The sequence below is a fragment of the Herpailurus yagouaroundi genome, unplaced genomic scaffold (assembly GCF_014898765.1).
Source record: "Herpailurus yagouaroundi ecotype Mexico unplaced genomic scaffold, PumYag 198, whole genome shotgun sequence".
Taxonomy (NCBI): domain Eukaryota; kingdom Metazoa; phylum Chordata; class Mammalia; order Carnivora; family Felidae; genus Herpailurus; species Herpailurus yagouaroundi.
In genome coordinates, this window is record NW_024412429.1 from 13,537,395 (window position 1) to 13,558,503 (window position 21,109).

Sequence of the window (21,109 nt, forward strand, 5' to 3'; positions counted from 1 at the left end):
TTAATGTAGTTGCCCACATTAGTCAGCTGGATAATGGGCCATCTTGTTTCTTGTCTTACAAAGAATGCCCTGTGTAAGGAAAATATTGAGGTTTTAGGTTTCAATGCTAAAGACTTAAACTGTTTCTGCAAATGTTTAGACTGTAAATTATGACAGTTGCATTATAATGTCTGGCACAAGATGTTCCTTCAGGGTCTAGGAGGAAGGTAGATAGGTAGGGGACCAGTGTCTTTGGTCAAGCATTTATTTGCTATTTGAATTTTAGGTGGTTAAACAAGCTTGGATTAGCTGTAATCCATCATGAAACTGTTACAAAGGATGAAGGTATGTTCTATTTTAAATTTCTGAAAATTTAGCAAGAATATTTGGATGAGATAGAATGGAAATACAATGTCAAGTTCTATGCATAGTCTTGTCCTAATGAACCTACTTTGGCATTTAAAATCATCTGAAAATTTGTCGAGGCAGACGTATTCACACGGGCTCACCAACATGGAACAGAGCTTCCCATGCTGGCTAAGAATGCTTTTTACACTTCACCCACACGTTAGCAGCTGTAGGCTTCGCTGACATCTCAAACAGCTGCCAATGCAAATGTTTTATTGCCCCGCTCACTGAATTCTTACTCAGAGACATGATCTTGTCATGATCTAGATGGATAACTTTCATCCCACTATTTCCTCTCAGATGTTTTAATATTTCCACCAGGTGTGTGCCGAGGCTAATTACTCTAAGTTTGTGCTAGGAACCTGAATGTCAGATGGGGACACAGGCCATATTTTTAGCTCAGTCTGTAGCTCTCTGGGTTCAAAAGCTACAGGAGTTGAAATCTTCTTAATGATGAAATTACTCCTGAATATTGAGAAGAGGGAAGCTGTAGGTGTCAGGGTCACAGAGTTGATACTATTTCTGAAACGCTTAGACCATATAAAATTTGGCAGTTGAAATGTAGGGAGTTGTATCCTTGGATAACAAAAATTACAAAAGCTTAAATTCAGAAATGGGAAAGCAGCAACTTGATTTAAAACGATAAAGAACTACAACATAAGAGTGTGAAATCAGTATCCTAACCATCTCCTTGGTCCTCTTTTCCATGACATAAATACCCATTGTATATTTGAAGTGCGTTTATAAATTGTGAGGAGAAAAATCACTACATGAAAACCTTCTCCTTAATCCTGGTATGTAAGGCCTTCTGTGATATGGCCTCATGCAAACTTTCAGCTTCGATTTTCACCACATCCCTGAGAACTCCATATACTTGGTTTAGCCTGCACCCTCCACGTGGTATTCCCATTACTCTGTGTGCACCATTGATGGTTTACTTATCCAGCCCTTTCTAGCTCATTATGGCTCCCATGATCAAAATTACTCACTAGTGATTTTACGCTCTCTTAGTATATGACTCAATGCATCTTTTGAGGAATTATTGAGGACAGCTATGGCCAGTCCTCTTCCTATGTATTGGACCCTTTTAAGGGCAGAAACCCTAACATGGCTATTCGTGTTTTCCCCTCTTATGTAATCCCCTGGCACCAGGTAGCTCAGTAGATGAGTCCTTTCTGAATCGATTGGAATTGCAATAGCCAGATGGAAAAAAACCTCTGCTCATGCATTTTAGAATCGGTGACAACAGTGTTGAAACATTAAGCATTTTCATTTTTGTATAGAATGCTACAGTGAGAGTGAACAGGAAGACCCTGAAATAGCTGTGGAGACACCACCCCCTCCTTACTCTGCGGAGACTTTCTCTCCTTTGGTACGTACCAGCGTGATTAGTCTGTTGGTCACGATGAAATGTGTGGATGTCGTTCCTTCCAGTTGCGTAGAATGTACTTTGACCGGTAAATTTTTAGAATGGGCTAAATTAAAGTGCTTGCCAAAGAGCAAATACTGTTCTCGGGGTGCTGATCTGGAGCCTTCTCCATAGCACCCCCCAGGTATGACAAACTCAATGGATTTTTGTGTGACCCACAGATGTGTCATGCTGACAGGACTCATGGTAATGCAAAGGGCTTCTGGGTGATGGGCCAAAGCTTGCAAAGATTTATTTGTTCTGTAATGTTTATTTATACCCTTCTGGTCATCGGAAAGAAGAAAAGTATCTGTCCTGGGTGCATGCACTATATCCATGTGAAATGAACATAAAAAGGACGAAGACAGTAGATGAAGAGAAAGCTGGATTCAGAAAGGTATCAGGAGGCCAGGAGTGGGGTCAGTGCATTCAGTCTGCACATGGAATGATTCTGTGTATTCACTAGAGAGAAGTTCAAGTTTGATTCTTATCTTTGGAAGGATCCAACATAAGTTCAGGTTATTAATGGATGTTAAGACTATGGCATGTTGCTTTGTATTTGGTTGCTCATTGGCATTGTATTGATGGCCCCTAGAAGGATTCAAGCAGGGATCTTTGAGGAGGTTTATTTATGGTTCTTCTAACTATCATGTGGCAGGACTTAAGTAGATGCGTTAAATGTATTTACCCTTCAAATAATCCTGAAAAGTAGTATTTAATCAGCATTTCACTCATTACTAATGAGGCCAAGCATCTCTTCATATCTGTTGGCCTTTTGGATTTTCTGTTTAGTCTGTTAAAATCTTCAGTACAGTTTTAGCTGTGTTACTATTACTATTTTGTATTTATAAAGTTTCTTTATTATTCTATATTGGTCCTTAGTTAGAAGTAAGGCACATCTCCTTTTCTGCTACATGGCTTTTTTTTTTTTTTTTACTTTTTGACTCTGTTTCATGGTTTCTTTTCATAGACAGATATTCTTGATTTCAATGTGTCAGGTTTATCCATTATTTCTGTTGTGGTTTGTGCTTTTCTTTCTGATTTTAAAAATTGTTTCCTATTGCTAGGTCATGAGGAAGTAGATATTGTTATCTTCATTTCATGGATGAGGAAACCGAGGTTCAGAGAAGTAGAATGACCTGGTCACATTTGCAGTATATGGAGCACCTGAGATGGGAGCCCTGGTCTGTCTAGCTTTATAGCATATGCTCTTTCCACCTTACTACTGCACTTGTCCATCCATGCACCCAAGTAATTATAGGTTCTGATAGATTACAGCCTCTCCTTCACTTGCCAGACCTCTTTTGCCAGAATTTTCTATGTTGTGTGATGAAGTTTTCATCTTTATTTGTATCTTGCCAGTTTCTGGATGTAGGCTATTAAATAGCTTTTAAATAATGACTTCTATGGTTTTCACCTACTGTCAGTGGAGAATTGTGGTCCCTTTTCTAGTTTTTTTGGCTAACAACCAAGTCCAGAAAGAAGTATTTGTTGAATGAGTATGTTTATTAAAATTTCTATGAAATAGGGCTAGCTAAAATTAAGCAAGATATAAATAAATTTAAACTTTGAATCTGGTAAAATTTAGACTGATTTCTGAACTAGACTTACAATATATCCTATGTTAACATATTCATAACTTTTCCTTAGTGTCGTCTTTCTCTTCTTTTAAAATCACTTTCTAAATTTGGAAAAGACTAAATAGATGTGGCTTTCTGGTTTAACAGAGTAGCATGTATATTTGTTTAGTTTCTCTGTGCTTCAGTCTCTCTTCTTTCTGTCTCTGTCTGTCTACCTCTGCCTATTCTTCCTTCTCTCTCTTTCCTATTTTAACCTGTCACACACAATAATTTGGTTGGTCCTCCAACCTTCTCTTCCTGAAATTCTCTCTGCCTCCTACTGTCCCCCCCACATATGACTCTGACATGATTTATTTCAGTTCTAAAATACTGTGATTTTCATTTTTATAGTGGCACACTAGCATCACAGATTACTAAGAGTATTGTCAACCATCTAGAACTCGCCTTGATGAAACTAAAAACAACCAGATTGTCTTCGTGGATGAGGGATCAGGACTCCATTGCATTACACAATGATGGTCTTCATGTTATAGTAGAAGCTCAGAGAATGCTTGTTTCAAAACAAAGAAATGAAGGGGTGCAGAGGGGGCTGCCAGAAAGTGAGGTCGTTGAAGTGGGAAGTCTTTAGAATTTTCTGAGTCATCAATCAAATAGTATTTCTTACAGTTTTAAGTTGAGCATTTTCTGGAAGGCCACTAAGGCTAACATTTTTTTTTATGAAGAAATATATTGGAAATAGATAAATGTTGAATGGTTAGATTTTATTTTCCTTAGAAACAGAATATGTTCCTCCTGTTCACATATTTTCCAGGCAGATTTTGTTTTTGTTTCCTCTTGTCTCTGAAAAACAGACATGCAAGACACTTGGTTAAAATACCATTTAAGCTTTTTATTTAAACAGATGAAAATTCAAAAATTTCATGGTAACTTTGATCCAGAGCATGGATCAACTCATTTTGTTTTGGCTCAGTCTGGCATAGGCTAGCCATGACAGAGTTATATAAGCCACGGTGGAAAAACTTTTTTTCTCTAAGTTGTTGCTTTAAAAAAAATATTTTGGGTAATGAACTTTCATTTTGGAATGATGACTCAAAAGTGTAAAATAATACTTCCCTGGAAAATTATCTCCCAAAATTAGACTCTTGAATTAAAAATTTAATTCAGTGTCCAATAATTCTAATTGCTTGCTGCAAACAGTAAGATTTCAGCACCAGACCAATTTGGACCTGTGCTTCTAATGGGTGGGACCACATTCCACAAGACAGTAAAGAACACTTCGGGATTGTCCCTGAGTGAACAAGAGGTTTCTGTTTCTGTTGCTTCTCCTTGAGAAGACTTCACAGGATGGATAGGCATCCATCCAGAGAAATTGGAAATGGGGACCTTTTGACAGGCTTACTAAAAAAACTGAAAATAGATGGGACTCTGTAGATTTCATTTAGGAAGATGCTTTGTAGAAATCAGTATCCACGATTCCTTGAGATTTATGATTCCTTGAAACCCACAAAAGGGCAGAAAAGGAATTGACTTCATTCACTTTTTAAACTCAATAAGGTTGTAAGTTACAAAGTGACTTAAGAGCTTAACCATCATTAAAAATTTGTTATACATATTTTTCCTCTAAGTTTAATTATTAAAAGCATTGGTAACCTAACCTATGCTTATATGCTTATTCATTCATTTAACAAATTTTGTTGAGAGTCACTGTTCTAAATACTTGGGACATGAGTGAATAAAAAAGACAATGATTTATTTCTTCATGGAGTCAAACTTTTAGTTGAGAGAAACTGCTAAGAAATAGTCAACATAATAAGTAAATTATCTGCTGTGTCAGTAGAAGTGGAGCATGGTGGACGAGGGGAGATAAGAGTGCTGGAAGTTGGGCTGTGTTGTGAATAGAACAGCCAGGATAGGCCTGAGTGAGAGCTGAGGTTTGAGCAAAACCACAGAAACGTGGTGTGAGAGGCAGCCAGGTGTTCGGGGAAGGAGTCTTCCAAGCAAAGATCTCCTTGGTGCATAGGTGGCAGCGCATGGAAGTCAGTGTCCCTGGAGCAGGGTGAGCCAAGGTAAGGATAGCAGGAAGTAAGGTTGGAGGGTAGTGGTGGCCGTACCATGCAGGGCCAGTTAAGGACTTTGATGCTTTGGGTTACTTAGGGAGCCTTTGGGAGTTTTGAGCAGAGGAGTGATATGATATGATCAGTTTCCATCTTAAAAGGACCACTCGGGCTACTGTGTGTGGGGAGACTCCGGGAGGCAGGGTGTAGGATAGAAGCAAAGAAAAGGGAGGGTTGCAGTGGTCTAGTGTGAGAGACGGTGGTGATGCAGGTCATGGCATAATTGAAAAATGGAATGGGTGGATTTTGAACTTGGCAGACCACCCAATAGGTGGATCAGATAGGCGGAAAAACGGAGAGGATAAATGTTTATCTTCAACTTCAAACAGCTTCAAACAGCTCCTGCAGATTATTTTAACATGAGGGTCCTCATGTTTGATGCTTTTTCGAAGTACAATTCCTTTTGCTCCAAATGATGAGAAAAAAAATCTAAAGCAAACCAAAGAAGCAGTGAGTAAAAACAAACCCTGTAAACTGCAGCTTCTTGGTCAGTGGCAGAGGAAGAAGTCAAAGATTAGACACTGAAAGGGGTTAAGTCAGTTTTAGAAACTCACACTTAATCTTGGTAGGATGAATCTCGCACAGTTGTTTACAAAACGTCACTTGATCTTTCGCTGCATGTACTCTATAAAATAATAGAAATGCTTGCAAGTGAGATCGTTGTATGAAAAGTTATCAGTGACTTCAAAAACAAGCCAGGTAAAGGTAGAAAGAAAAGTCGTCCTCTCTCCTGAAGATACAGTTATCGCAAGCTCTCTGGTTGACCATTTAACTGACTTCAAGACTTCTGAAGTTAGAGTTTGCATCTCTGCTTCAGCAGTCTAATTCAGGCGCCTCCTCTGGCGGTCCCTCACAAGGCATGGGCTGCCCCTGACGCCTTACATTCCCACGGCTGCTGCCTTCATTGGGGCCTGGAGTAGCTCCTGTCCGAGTCATAGAGAGAGCGGGCTATTTTTCTTCCTTGTCTCTAATGTCCCCCTCCTCTTAAAAACCACTTCCAAATTAGTCTTCCCAAAGCGCGGTTCTGATGGTCTTGATTCACCTGCACAGGACCTTCCAGTGGCTCTTCATGGCTTATCAAATTAATTCTCCACTTGTTGGCATGGCATTTAAGGCCCTTGGGTTTACCTCAGGCTGCCATTCCAGTCTTGTTGCTGATTCCTCCTTTTGTCAGCAACCCAGTAAACTGCCCGCTGTCTCCCCAACTTTCCAGACTTTCCTCCTCTTGCGCCATATTGATAAACTTTCTCTGCTTGTGGGAACTGTTTCTCCCACCCCATTCCACTTTCTCCCATTCAAATATGACTTCGCTCAGTAAAGCTTCCCTGGTCCTCTAAATCAGGTTAATCTTGCCCTCTTCTGAACTCTTTATGTTCCTAGTGTATTTTTTTTTTTTGGAGGGAAGAGGCACCTTTTTTCATAACACATATTTGAAATGAAATAAATATTTTTTTATTGGAACGATAAATGGGCAAGTGGGTGATTGTAACTTCATCCACGTTCTCTGCAGATTTGTTACTCTACAGATATTTCCCAATGTGAATTAGAACGTCCCTACTTTACACGTCTCTAGCACTTTCACCTGGCTTTGAGGAGGATGGTTTCATTAGACTTTCACATTCTGCATTTAACAAATGAGGAAGCCGAAGAGAAATAAATAGAACTGTCACAGGTAGCCTTTGCAAGCTGAAGTTCACCTTTTATTAAGAATATCCTTTCCTGTTATCCCATGTGCTCCTTGTGATGAATCTGAGTCAGGCAGGCAGGCAGCTCATGCATTTTTGTGTGTGTGTCGACCATGTACGAGGTACTGTTGCAGATAAGGGAATGCTGGATTGAACTAGACTGTATCTTTTCCCCAGAGCATCTTAAGTTCTAAGTTGAGGAAGAGGCACAATAAACTTGTGATTCAGACAAATAGTCTTGAGTAACGATAAATACTATGAAGAAGCTAAAATGGGGTGATGTGTTAGGGAGTGACTGGAGTCAAGTTGGGAGGGCATTGCTTTGCCTGTGACAATCAGGGAAAAGCCTGCTGATGTTTGAACTGACACCAAAATGGTGAGAAGGAAGCAGCCAACCAGAAGTCCACAGAGAGGGCCTCTCAGGCAGAAGGCACCTGTTCTCAAGGGATAGAAAGAAAGTTGATGGGACTGGACGGGGAGGTGGAAGGAGATGTAGCTGGGGGGCGGGGTAGATAGGGAGTCCACATAGGCCTTCTCAGCCATAATGAAGACTGTGGCTATTTTTCTACTTGTGATGGGCAGTTCTTAGAGGATTCTCAGCAGGGGAATATTGTGATCTATTTTATGTTTGAGAAACACTCTAATTGTTTGGAAGATGGCCTGGGGTAGAGAGGGGGGTGGGTAATGGTGGGAGGAGGAAGTCAAAGGAATTGGACGTAGAGATAAAGTGTCCTCTGCAAGGTCACTTGGATGGCAGGGATTGGAGTGAGGAGCAGGTCCTCTGTCACCTCATGGCCCAAGGTCATGTGGGAGGCCGGAGGATGGCGGGGGGGGGGCGGGGGGGGGGGGTATGCTCTGCAAAGTGTTTGAGCTTTCAGAGAAATGCTTCCTGCTAGGATACGGTAGAAATACAAACAATACTTCCTAGGGTTTAGCAGCAATTGACTGATCTGTTTTTATTCATGTGGCCAATAAAAGAAAAGAAACCCTGTATACATTCTTTTTTTTCTCACTTGATTTGATTATGTTTAGTCCTAAGTAATTCCTGTATTTTCTTTCTTTTTTTTTCAAATATACTTTGACTAATGTTGCTTAAAATTTATAGGCTGACTCACGTCTTCCTAATTACAGGCTTTTGGTGGCTGTCTCAGACTATTTTTCCCTATGTCAAATTTGTGTTTTTAAACAATTCAAAGAAAAATATTGTAGAGCTGATGAGCATTTGAACTAAGCTTCTTTGATAAATAAAACTATGTAAGTATTGAATCACTGAATTCTACACCTGAAGCTAATATTACAATGTATGTTAACTAACTGGAATTTAAATAAAAATAATCTACAGAAAATGGGAAAAAGTGTGCTGGCTTCGGCAGCACATATCATAAAATAGGAATGGTACAGAGAAGATTAGCATGGCCCCTGTGCAAGGATGATGCGCAAATTTGTGAAGAATATGAGAAAAAGCAGTATTGACTTTTTAATTTAGTTATATATAGTCTCTTCATTAAAACTTAGATTTTTAAAATGTCTTTAATTTTCTCATTAAAAAGTAAAATATTTAAAACCCAAATGTTCTGAAATGGGTGAACCACCATGCAATTATTAACTTCTAATAGATAACACAATAATTTTGTTTAAGATTATGAGAACATCTTGTGGGGGTGTTTGCAGTGCAGTCAGTAACAGTCACCATAGATCCTGGGATTAAGGTAATCCTTTGTAGCAATTCTGCAGAGAATTTCAGGGTGCTCCTCAGAAAGAGACTGAACTGTTCTGGGCTGTTTTTCTTCTAGACCACTTTGTAATGGTATTAATTTGTTAGCAACTGTGGGTCAGGTATAGATGTAAAACACAGAGATGCAAAAATAACTACAAAACAGCCTATTCTCAAGTAACTCACCAAAAAAAAAAGATGAACAAGTCAATCGGCGATTACGGTATGAGTTGACAAATAAACTGACATTCCGCCTGGTGTGACAGAAGCAAGCCCGGGAGCACCAGGCAGAGGTAGCCATCTTGCCCTGAGGCCACCGAAGGATGTGGAGCCAGTCCTTGAACTGATACTGAAGGATGGGCTCGTGTTCATCACACAGAGGTGGGGTGAAGAGGAGAGACTGTCGTTTCTTTCTACCTTCATTTGATTTGCTGTGAGAAGTTTTATGAGTATAGGACATGGATGGTTCATAGAAGGCACTGAGCTAAACGTTCTCTGTTTGACTTGTGGCTTTTGGTTCCTACAGAATGGTAGAAATACTGAAGCATGATGTAGCACCACAGTATCTATTTATAAAGTACATTTTCATGTTCCTTTCTCTGTCACAGCATTCCAGGTTCACGTTGATTCATATTTTGTTCATCTCTCTTCTGATAAAAACTCGTTCTGACCTGATACACATCGTTTTTTTTTCTCGTTTTCTTTTCCCTTCTCTCTTGTTCTTCCTTTTTTCCCCTTGCTCACTCTTTTTTCCCTTTAAAAGTCAATTTTGTAGTTGTTACATGGAGCAAGAGCAAAGACAGTGGATTGAAAGCATTTGAGTTGTATGTGTTGGGAGTAGTACCTCAAAAAGGAATATACTTCCCCAAAGTTTCTGATGCTCTATGAACATGTCTTTCCTTGGTCCTCAAGGACCTTTCCTTGAGGTCCAAAAAAGTTTGTGGAAAGTGCCACAGCAGTGATGTGTGCAGGCTTTTGCTTAAACAGCCCATTTGCTATAATCAAATTACAGTAGTATCCACAAGGGCAACAGGAAAAGCTTGCACATGCTCTCTTTTCAGAAAAGGAGGCTGATTCCAGCAAAGCCAAGTTTTACTAAAATAGCTCACAATAGGGGAACGTGTCCGGACTGGGCCTGAATGGTATTTTTGTTAATATGTATTTTGTAGCTCATTCTAATGAGTAAACCAGTCTTGGCATTTATTCGACAGCTTGGGGGGTGGCGGTGTGCACTCTCTCCTCTAGATAACTAAGGTTTTATTTAGTGAATTGCAAATCTTTGATCTCTTAGTTGTTAAATCGTCTCCGTGATCTAAGGCAACCGATTCCCCAACTCACTGACACATTCTTGAATGGAAAGTTTTATGTCTGTGCAAATACATTGTTAATAAGATGTACGTGGTGAGTTAGTATCTCAACTGGCTATTTTAATGTCATGCTACTAAAAAGTGGATCTGTCGATTGTTTGACAACGTATGTCTAGTATTCAGCAAATTGGGCACACGTTGGGTAAATACTGGCTGTTCCCATCAGAACACAGAGTTTAGAATCTGCAAAATGTCCCCAATATGTTCTTGGGAACATACTGGTTGGGAACAAAATCAACCATTCTGAGTTAGTTGCAATGATTCTGAGATTTGGGGGAGAAAATCCTAGTTTGTTCTCTGGCTTCTTCTCACTAGCAATTTTTTTTCCTACCACTTCTTTGGACTTTTGAATGCTTGAGATTGACACAGTATCGCACAGGATGACATAATAAAACTGAACTATAAGATGGCTTTTCTGTCTCATCTGCCATTGGAGATATAGTGTGACCCATAGAGCACTGTTGTCTCTGTTGTCTAGATTTTTGGATTTTATTGACCAATAAAATTAAAAAGGAAGGAACAACATATGGTTGCCAGATCTTTATTTAGCTATGTAGGACATTAAAAAAAAACTTAAAAAAGACAAAACTAATATCTACCATCACCATTTTCCAAAAAGGAAGGCATATATTTTACCATCAAAATGAATCAAGGATAAAATCTCAGAATAAATGGAGTCCTTTCCAACGCAGTGATTGGCGATGCTGCGTTGATGTTTTCTCCGTGGACAGATGAGCATTTTGCCAAAGAATGTTATTCACTCTTGCATTGTGTGTTAGGATCTGCTTTCAGAAGATCCTATATCATCAACCCGCTTTTCATAGTCTAGGTACAGTTTTTGGTTTCTTTTTAATGAATGAAGAGCTTGCAAATGGATTCTTGTCTTTTTTGGTGAAAGTTTATTAAAGGTTTTAAATTATTAAAGAGCTAGTGAGTTAACATGATTTCATCTATGTAGTCATGAGTGGTTGCTGGGCATGTACTAAAGAATGTGATTCTCCATGATATTGGAGGGCTTAAATATATGTACTTTGTCTACATCCATGGTCTTCACTCAGTATTTTGCTTCCTGTCTGGCGTCTGCTTTTGCTGAAACTTTTCTTTCTGTGAATTCTTTTTCTTAATTACCTTTGTCAAGACTTGTTGCTCAATCAGTGAGAATACAGTGATAGATTACAATCTACTCTTTGCTCAAAATATCCTTCAATATTTCAAAGAATTCCCCAAAGAGGCTTTTTACATTTCTAGGGAGCATTGAAGATAGGGTAAATTGTGTCATGGAGATCTTTCAGATCCTAAAACAGAGAATTCAGAGTTCTACAAATCGGTTTTGGAAAATGGCATCATAGTTCTTGGTTCTTGTCACATGGATATAAATATCATACATTTTTCTTTCGATTCTTTTTTAAACTAGTTTAGTTTTTTTAATATCTTCTTTAAGAAGACATTACAGCATACAACTGAACCCCCAGCATGTTAGTTAAACATGGGCTGTAGATCCATAAGTAGTAGAATGGAATTTAAATTTAAATTTAATCTTGGGGCGCCTGGGTGGCTCAGTTGGTTAAGCATCCGACTTCGGCTCAGGTCATGATCTCACAGTTCGTGAGTTCAAGCCCCATGTCAGGCTCTGTGCTGACAGCTCAGAGCCTGGAGCCTGCTTCAGATTCTGTATCTCCCTCTCTCTCTGCTCCTCCCTGCTCACACGCTATCTCTCAAAAATAAATCAAGATTAAAAAAATTAAAAAAAATTTAATCTTAACCCCACTCCTTTTGGCAACTAATGGAAATACAGAATACAAAAGATGAATTATCTGTCAGTGTATTTTATCAAGTCTTTGTAACAGTTCCAGAATGAACTTTGCTGTGATCTGTTAAAGAGTCTTCAAATTAAATAATGACGATGCTTAAAAATTGTAATTTTTCCCTTATAGCAAACTTAACTCAAACAGAACAAAAAGGGATTGTACTAATAATCCTCACATGAAGTCTGAGAATGAATGTCTTGTGCAAGGTCAACGCAGCTATTTCTGTATCACCGAGATATAAAGTTAAATGTGGTGTCTTCAGCTGTTTGAATAAAAAAGGGGGGGTTATTTTAATTTTTTTTATTAATATGAAATTTATTATCAGATTGGTTTCCATACAACACCCAGTGCTCATCCCAATAGGTGCCCTCCTCAGTACCCATCACCCACTTTCCCCTCCCTCCCACCCCCCATCAACCCTCAGTTTATTCTCAGTTTTTAAAAGTCTCCTATGGTTTGGCTCCCTCCCTCTCTAACCTCTTTTATTTTTTTTCCTTCCCCTCCCCATCGTCTTCTGGTAAGTTTCTTAGGATCCACATAAGAGTGAAAACATATGGTATCTGTCTTTCTCTGTATGACTTATTTCACTTAGCATAACGCTCTCCAGTTCCATCCACGTTGCTGCAAAAGGCCATATTTCATTCTTTCTCATTGCCGCGTAGTATTCCATTGTGTATATAAACCACAATTCCTTTATCCATTCATCAGTTGATGGACATTTAGGCTCTTTCTGTACTTTGGCTATTGTTGAAAGTGCTGCTATAAACATTGGGGTACAAGTGCCCCTATGCATCAGCACTCCTGTATCAGAAAGGGGGGTTTTAAATACAAGAACAAAAAAGCTTTTATTCTGAATCATAGTTGGTAAGACAAATGAAAAAAAAAACAAAAAACAAAACCCAAAACGTGTGAATGGTTTTTTAAGATGATTTGTTACTAATAATTTGTTTTTGACACACTGGGGTACCTTCACTGAGAATGGAGAGTAGAGAGTGCTGGTTGAATCATGATTTATTTTATTCACTTTTGGTTTTATTTGTGAAATAGGCTACACAGCAGGCATCTTCATCTTCACCCAAACTGAGTGACACGTCACGTTCTTCCTCTTCCTTGGAAAATACAGAAAAGACACACAGCAGTTTGGCCTCCTCCTTATCTAGAGAAAGACAGTCCTGGATCGACATAGTTAATAGTTCTGCTGCTGCTGACGATGAGGGACAGTCTATAACACTTGCCGTAAATGTTCACTCACCTGCACCCTCAGAGGCAAACAGTCGCAAAGCCCTGGAAAACAGCTGTGCCACATCAGAAAGTGAATTTTTGAACTCTTTGTCTAGTGATGACGCTTCTTCATTGAGTAGCAACCTGGACCATCTTACTGTCCCAGACAAGCCCACTGGATCAAAGATGGCGGACAGAGGTAAACCAAGACGTTGTTTACTCTTCTCTAGAGAGCGAATATTTGTGTATAGATGTGGAACTCGAAGATTAATTCGTAAAAAGAACATTTAAAGGCATGAATGATAATTCAATAATTAAACAGTCAGGTGGGGCTAAGCGCAGGGGTTACTTCTGAAAAAGAGTGTATGTGGAAGATTCCAGCTTCAAGGCCATTAATCATCCACTGTAAGTGTTACTGGCCAAATGCTTACAGGTATGAGACATGCGATTTCCCACCAATCTGAGGAAACTCTTGACTCCTTTTTGGTCCCATGTCCTATGCTCTGGAGCCTGTGGTGATTAGATCAGGATTTTGTAAATTGATACTTATAACATTGTCTTTGTGGCTCCAAACAAATGGAGAGCCATCACCTTCCCTGGACCATGACCACAGTCAAGGTCTGGGTCCTTGCTGGTTGGCTTCTGAAGGTGCCCGTGTGGTTGAAAGGAAGACAGACAACTTTCATGCACTTTGGAAGGCAGCACTAGAACTTTCAAACACAAAGGTGAGCACAGTTTATGCTTTTGAAATAAAATAATTTAAGTCTTAGCAAAGGGAAGAGTTAATGGAGTGTAGAAATTAATAATGCGAACTTTCTTTTTTTAAAAAATTTTTTAATGGTTATTTTATTTTTGAGAGAGAGAGAGATAATGCAAGCAGGGGAGGGGCAGAGAAGGAGGGAGACACAGAATCTGAAGTAGGTTCCAGGCTCTGAACGCTCAGCACAGAGCCCGACGTGGGCCTTGAACTCACAAACCGTGAGATCATGACCTGAGCCGAAGTCAGATGCTTAACCGACTGAGACCACTGAGCCACCCAGGCGTCCCTATAATGTGAACTTCCTTAATACTCTGTGATAATTGGTCTTTATCTTTTGTTCAGACATGCTTTTTTTTTGTTTGTTTGTTTTGTTTTCAATCATGATGCATCTTTTTGGATAGTCTGTACCTTATTTATTCAGGTATAAAACAAGCTTACTTGATCAAAAGATACTGAGCAATGAGAGAATGTTGAGTTTGGTTTGTATTTTTTTCAGTGTACTAGTGAGAAGAAGTTGACCAGTGAAATTCTCAGGATAACATTTCTAGAGTGGCCCGAAAACACAGATGGCTGCTCTCCCCTCTTCCCTAGCCTGATCAGGGAAAGTTTCTTTCAGTCCTCAAATCTCCAGATAATACCCTATTAATTTAATGTTTGGTGTCAGGGTAATTTGAGCCAAGTATCACAACTGCAGGCCCAGTTGTGTGTGTATGTGTACACAGTATTTTGAAATATACAAATTGGAACGCTCAGGCTGGGGACTCCACTCGCCAAGTCACCACGGTTGTCACCACTGCCTGTGGCCTTATCCAAATACTTCACGCAGTTGAGTTACCTGCCTGGCTACTCATGGCCTTTTTTGCTTAATACCCCTAATTTTAGGCCTGTGATCTACTTTACATTTGAAAAAGTGGAGTGAATGAAGTAATTGGTGAAATGACTCCTATGTCTTACTCCTATGAAATTACGCCTATGTCTATAGGCGAAGGAAGTGGGACAAGGAGGAGAATGGAAACAACAATGAGGAGTATAGGGGGAGTCACAAGTGAACTCTGAAGAATGGAAAACAGTAGACACAAGCTGGCCTCTGGTTTCAGAGGTGCTGTTGTGTAGAAGAAATGTTGGGCGTAATCTCTGTCTCCTTGGAAGTAAAAACCGATGCAGATTGTGCGGCTAGTGGCGCAAGTAAAAAGGAGGTAGTTTGAAATGCAGCATAAGAAACTTCTTTTTAATTGGGGCACCTGGGTGACTCAGTTGGTTGAGAGTCTTGATTTTAGCTCAGATCATGATCCAGAGTCATGGGATCAAGCCCGCGTGGCACTCTCTGCAGAGTGTGGAGCCTGCTTAAGATTCTCTCTCTCTCTCTCTCTCTCTCTCTCTCTCTCTCTCTCCTCTTCCTCCTCCCCCCCCCCACCCCACCTTGCATGCATGTGTGCCCCCCCCCCAAAAAAAAAAAAAAAAAAAAAAAATAAGCTTCTTTTTTATGTTGAAAACAGTTCAAGATTGAATGGGTTTCTTGGAAAGTAGTGCATTCCTTGTCATTGGAGGTTTTTCCTCATTCTGAGACAACCATTTTCATTGGGTTTTAATTGCATATCACCTATTGATCACAATTTTTCTTCTTACAAAGATATGCTGAAGAGAGGATTTAAGTATCTTGAACTGGATGGCCTCTAACTTGATACTTGGCAGAGGCTTCCAGATACAAGGCTGCTTGAACTAAAGAAAATCATGCAAAGTAGCACATCTATTATTTTCTAGGTGAAAACTCTTACTTTACTCATGGGGCCATGTGTAGAACTAAAACCTGTCATGTATGCACACGTGCACGTGTGCTCTCTCTGTCTCTCTTTCACGCACACACACACGCACACATGCACACACACACACACACACACACCACCCCCAAATGAGGATGGCTTTAAAAGCAAAATAGAGAATAAAATTCCATTTGCATTCTTTGCTATGAGATGACCCTGCGGATTAAGTTTTTCTTTAGGACGAATAACCTGTGAGTCATGAGAAGATGCATGCAGCTCTTGTCCATGTCATTCTGGGAGTGCAGGGGCTACAGAGCTGGCTGGGGACCAATGTCTCTTTTAGTCTAAGGAAGAAGAAACCTGGTATTTTTAAATTTTGAGTTAAGTGCAGATTGACTGACAAAATCTCTGTGCTTTCTCAGACTGCTTGACATGAAGGTATTCCTCTCAGTAGAAAGGAGGAGAAAATAAAAGTATTTTTCCCTCACCAATGTGTTGGCAGTTGCCATATGTTACAAAATTTTTGCTGATGATCTTCCCCTGCTGCTGGGGATTTGGTTAAATTCCCAGAAGAGTTAAACCACATAAAGTCATCGCTATGGAAACAGAGACCAGGTCTTTTTTTGCGTTTGTGATGATTTGCTGTTGAGTAATCAGTCTGCATATTATGCTTTTTTTTTTTTTTTAACGTGTGTGTTGGAGAATAAGGTAGCTTTTCACTTCTGTGGCTTCTAAAAATTATTCTTTTTAGCTGCCAATTAAAAAAGGAAAAGCCCTGAAGTTCCTGTGTCTGAAATATTGTTCAGGGTGTTTTTATGACAGGGATTGGAATGTCAACACAGTCCAAAACAGGAGTTAGGATTTTAGATTAAGTCGCAGTCTCAAGATGCATTTGCTGGAGAATGAGGCTTGTATCCTAGAAAAGATTCTTATAGGTTACTGCGTCCTGAAACAAGCAGACAGCGTGCATTACGGCCTTCTTTTTATTTTGACAATGAGAGAAATATTTTGCAGTTAGGCAATTACAATTGTGGTTGCTAGAATTTTATACTGAATTTAAGTGGCTTTTTAGACATCTCTTCCCTGTGGTGTGAGCTAATAAAAAAATGCAGGGTGTTAATTGCATCCTACTGCCTTTCTGCTTTGGGAGTTCCAGAGCTATCCAGATTCCTCACAGAGTCTTTCCACAAAGCACAGTGGGAAAAGAGGTGATGGGGTCAGTGGAATAGTCCTCTCAGCTCGGTTTTACACTGTATCCTTTCCTTCTTTTGTGAGAGGTTACTTGGCCTGGTACTTATGCCTCTGTGATAATGACTCACATGTATGTCTCTATTTACTTTATGCTGACAATGTGGAGATGATTTTATGTATGCTTACATAAAGGGTATGGAGTGACCACACCCTGGATGCTGAAAAGCTGAATAACCACTAATAAGACTAACGCTCAATTTATGTGAATAAATGGTCAAGTAAAAGGCCAGTCAGAATCAATCTGGGCATCATGTTGACTTAAAAGAATTTTTAGTGAAGAGACAGGCATACTAGAGCATGCATGACATCTCAAGAATGGGACATAAATGAACCAGATTTTAAGAGTTAGTAAACATTACCAAAATTTTTACACAATCTGAGTGCAGACAGGATGGATGCTACGTTATTTGAGTTAGCTACTTCAGATGTTGCTGTAGAAATGATGTGGCATGTCTCTTTAGGAAGCAAGAGGATAATTAAAAAAACGTTGGATACTGAAGTCGATTCAATTTAGCCTTATTTTTTTGACTACCTAACACGTACTCATGACCGTGTCCTACCAGGAAGACACAGATGAAGAAGATAAAACTTCTGGCCTAAAAATTTTAACATCTGATGGGGAGAGTGGGAGGAATAAGACTTATTTAACAAAAGAAAGCAAAGTAAGTGCCACAGAGAGATAGAAGGTACTCGAGGGATTTAAAGGAGAGCAGGCGTTCAAAACAGAGAAGGTCACATCTAAGTAATCTGTGATGCAGGTGGGAGGGTCTGCACACAGAGAGGGGGGCTGTAAGAAAGAGGGATGGAAAAGAAATTTGGATGATGTTGAATGCTGGGCTGGTCGTTAGTTTATTTCAGTAGATCGTGGATGATTGTTTCTGGTCAGCGTACTCATATAATGAAAACAATACTTTAGAAAAATCATGTCTACTTCAGAATGTGGGGTAGACACATATAAGGGGACACAGGAAATTGGAAGAGTGGGAAACTTTTAGAGTAGCTGGGGTGGCAGTGGAAATGGGAAGCAAAGGAGAAACTAAAGGGTTTCTGTAGTATGCCTGTCAAGGTGAAGAGCGCTTGCTCTTTGTATCTCCATTACTTAATTCGGTCCCTGGATTTCCCAGGGATCCCATTTTTTGAACTATAATTTGAGAAGTGATCCCAAAATAGGGATAAATATTTACAATAGGATAAATCATGAATCTATGTCTCTCTCTCTCTAGGCTTATTTCTGCAGGTCTCTAGTCTTTTACTGATGTTTTATCTTCTGCTTTGATGGCAGAGGAGTTAGATTCTCCCTTTATAGCATGCTTTATTATTCAGTAGAAGATTACTCTCCTTTGCATGATCTTCCAGGTAAATTTTTGGATTTGATTTTCAAGTTTAATTTAAAAAATCACATTTGGATTTTGATTAAAATTTTCTTGAACTTTTTAGATTAATTTGCTACCTTTAAATCATCGAGACATTTCATCTATGAACATGGTATATTTCTCCATTCAGGTCATTTTATGATTTTAAGTACAGTGTTTTTCTTATAACTATAGCATATATCTTATTGAGTTTGTTCTTAGACCTTTTATAATTTTTCTTGCATTTGTGAATGGAATCCTTTTATTCCATTTTTAAAATAATTATTATTGCTGTTGTGGAAATAGAAGGTTTTTAATTACATGTTTGTCTTACACTAGTCTCCCTACCTTACAGTTAGAAGTTGTTTTGTTTCTAGATAAATTATCCTGTCTTTATGTGATGACCACTTTAGCTGGTCCTCTCTAATAGTTATGTTTCGTTTCTTTTTGTTACTTGTGTGATCGGAATTTTCCTGAAGTTTATTTTTTCTATTACTTTAAAAAAGTCTTTGGCATTATTGATTGCATATTATTTTTATTACCCAGTTAATTAAATTTTGCTTTATTTTTACGAGTTTTCTTTTAATTTTATTTAGAATTATTTTGTTTGACCTTTGCTAGCTCCTTAAGTTAACTGCCTAGTTGGTTCACTTTCACATCTTTTTTCCTAGTAAATATATGCAGGTCCTGAGTACCTCTTTGACTAGACCATGCGGTTTGTGTAATGTAGTACTTTCACTGTTGGCTATTTGCAAACAGTCCATTTTAAGAGTAATTTAACTTAATTTCTTCTGCAACCAAACATATTTTTAGAAGAGTGCTTTTAAAATTCAGAGTGAGTGCTTCAGCAGCACATATACTAAACTTGGAACAACACAGAGAAGATTAGTATGATCCCTGCACAGGGATGGCGCATAAATTCATGAAACGTTCCATATTTTTGTTGACCAGAATTAAAATAAAAACTTACGCACACACAAAATGTTTTTGAAAATTTCAAAGTGAATATGTTTTTGGCTGTCTGGATGGGATTCACAAAAGATCAGTGACAAAAGGTCAATGACATAATTTGAGGAACCATGGTCTTTATAGAAAAAGATGGTAGGTTTCTTAATGACAATGGCTGTGGTAATCTCTCTTAGGGATATGTTTGCACAGTGCTGAACATGACTTCCCCTGATCTACATGTCTTCTTGAGAACATATATCTGCCGTTTACACTATTTGCTCTGGGAAGAATCCTTGGTAGTTCTTTGAAATGCTTCTTACCTCATGGTCTCAGATTCATTTTTTGTCTTTATAATTATATTCCTAGCCCATTTTTACTATTCTGGAGACCCTTGAATACATTTCTCTCTACTTAGCAATAGCAAGAAACTGTGATGATACCAGCACGTGTCTGAATTTGCAGCTTGGGCAAATCGAAGGTCAGTTTTCCAGGCAGACCTTTTCATCAGGATATCATCTTAAGCCTTTGAGATCTATTCCTGCACTATCCTTCTGTTGTTAATTTCTAATTTTTCTCCATACAATGTTATGCTTTCCTAATTAAAGCAAAGCAAATAAGGTTCTATCTTCCTCAAACTACACAAACTATAGTAAGTATAAGATTGAAAGATATTTTTTTAGTAGACTTATATCTTTTTTTAAAGCAATTTTAGGTTCAGACCAAAATTGAGCAGAACGTACTGCGATTTCCCATCTGGCCCCATCCCTACACATGCATAGTCTCCTCCATTATCAACGTTCCCTCCACCAAAGTAGGATATTGTTACATGTGACGAGCCCACATTGACACATCATTATCAGCCAAAGTTCTTGGTGTATGTTAGGGTTCCCTCTTGGTTGTGCATTTTATGGGTTTGGACAAATGTATAATGACATGTATCCATCACTGTGGTATCATATACAGTATTTTCACTGCTACAAGAATCTTCTGTACCCCACCTATCCACCCCTCACTCTCCTTACCTCATTGGCAGTCACCGATCTTTTTTACTGTCTTCAGTTTTGCCTTTTCAGAATGTCATGTAATATAATTTGCAAACAAAGTTTTATTTCTTCCATCCCAATCTTTACATCTTTTATTTCCTTTCCTTGTGTTGCATTAGCTAGGACTTTCAGTACAGTGTTGAAAAGGAGTGGTGAGAAGGGAAATCCTGGCCTTGTTACTGATCTTAGTGGGAAAACTTCAAGTTACTCACCATTTATGAAGTTAGCTGTAGGCTTTTTGTAGATCTTCTGTATCAAGTTGAGAAATTTCACTTCCTTTTTACTGAGAGTTTTTTTTTTTATCATAAATGGGTCATAGATTTTTGAAGTGCTTTTTTAAAATATATGTTGATAGGATCGTGTGATTTTTTTCCCCTCTTTTAATCTGTTGATGTGATGGATTACATTAATTTTTGGATATTGAATTAGCCCCACATACCTGGGATAAATCCCATTTGATTGTGTTATATAATTCTTTTTATACATTGTTGGGTTCAATTCGCTCATATTTTGTTGAGGACTTTTATATCTTATGTTCATGAGGCATGTTGGTCTGTAGTCTTCTTTTTTATAATGTGTTTGGTTTTGGTATGAGAGTAAATCTGGCCTCACAGAATGAGTCAGGAAGTATTCCATCTGCTTGCTTCTATCTTCTGAAAGAAATTGTAGAGAATTGGTATAATTTGTTCCTTAAATGTTTGGTAGATTCAC

General features: G+C 38.8%; 1 protein-coding gene and 2 non-coding genes across 7 annotated transcripts in view; all 3 read left to right on the top strand.

The window, feature by feature from the left end:
- The window catches only part of IPCEF1 (interaction protein for cytohesin exchange factors 1), a 185,138-nt gene that overhangs the window by 140,761 nt on the left and 23,268 nt on the right, over positions 1-21,109 (top strand). For all 5 annotated transcript variants that reach the window (XM_040448829.1, XM_040448832.1, XM_040448830.1 and 2 more), the window contains 3 exons: positions 266-324; positions 1,671-1,759; positions 13,111-13,483. In XM_040448829.1, coding sequence (XP_040304763.1) covers positions 266-324; positions 1,671-1,759; positions 13,111-13,483 — 521 coding nt within the window. The remainder of the gene's footprint in view (positions 1-265; positions 325-1,670; positions 1,760-13,110; positions 13,484-21,109) is intronic.
- Positions 8,532-8,638, top strand: LOC121013507 (U6 spliceosomal RNA). The gene has a single exon (XR_005782744.1). It is a non-coding gene; the product is annotated as a U6 spliceosomal RNA (small nuclear RNA).
- Positions 19,247-19,349, top strand: LOC121013503 (U6 spliceosomal RNA). The gene has a single exon (XR_005782740.1). It is a non-coding gene; the product is annotated as a U6 spliceosomal RNA (small nuclear RNA).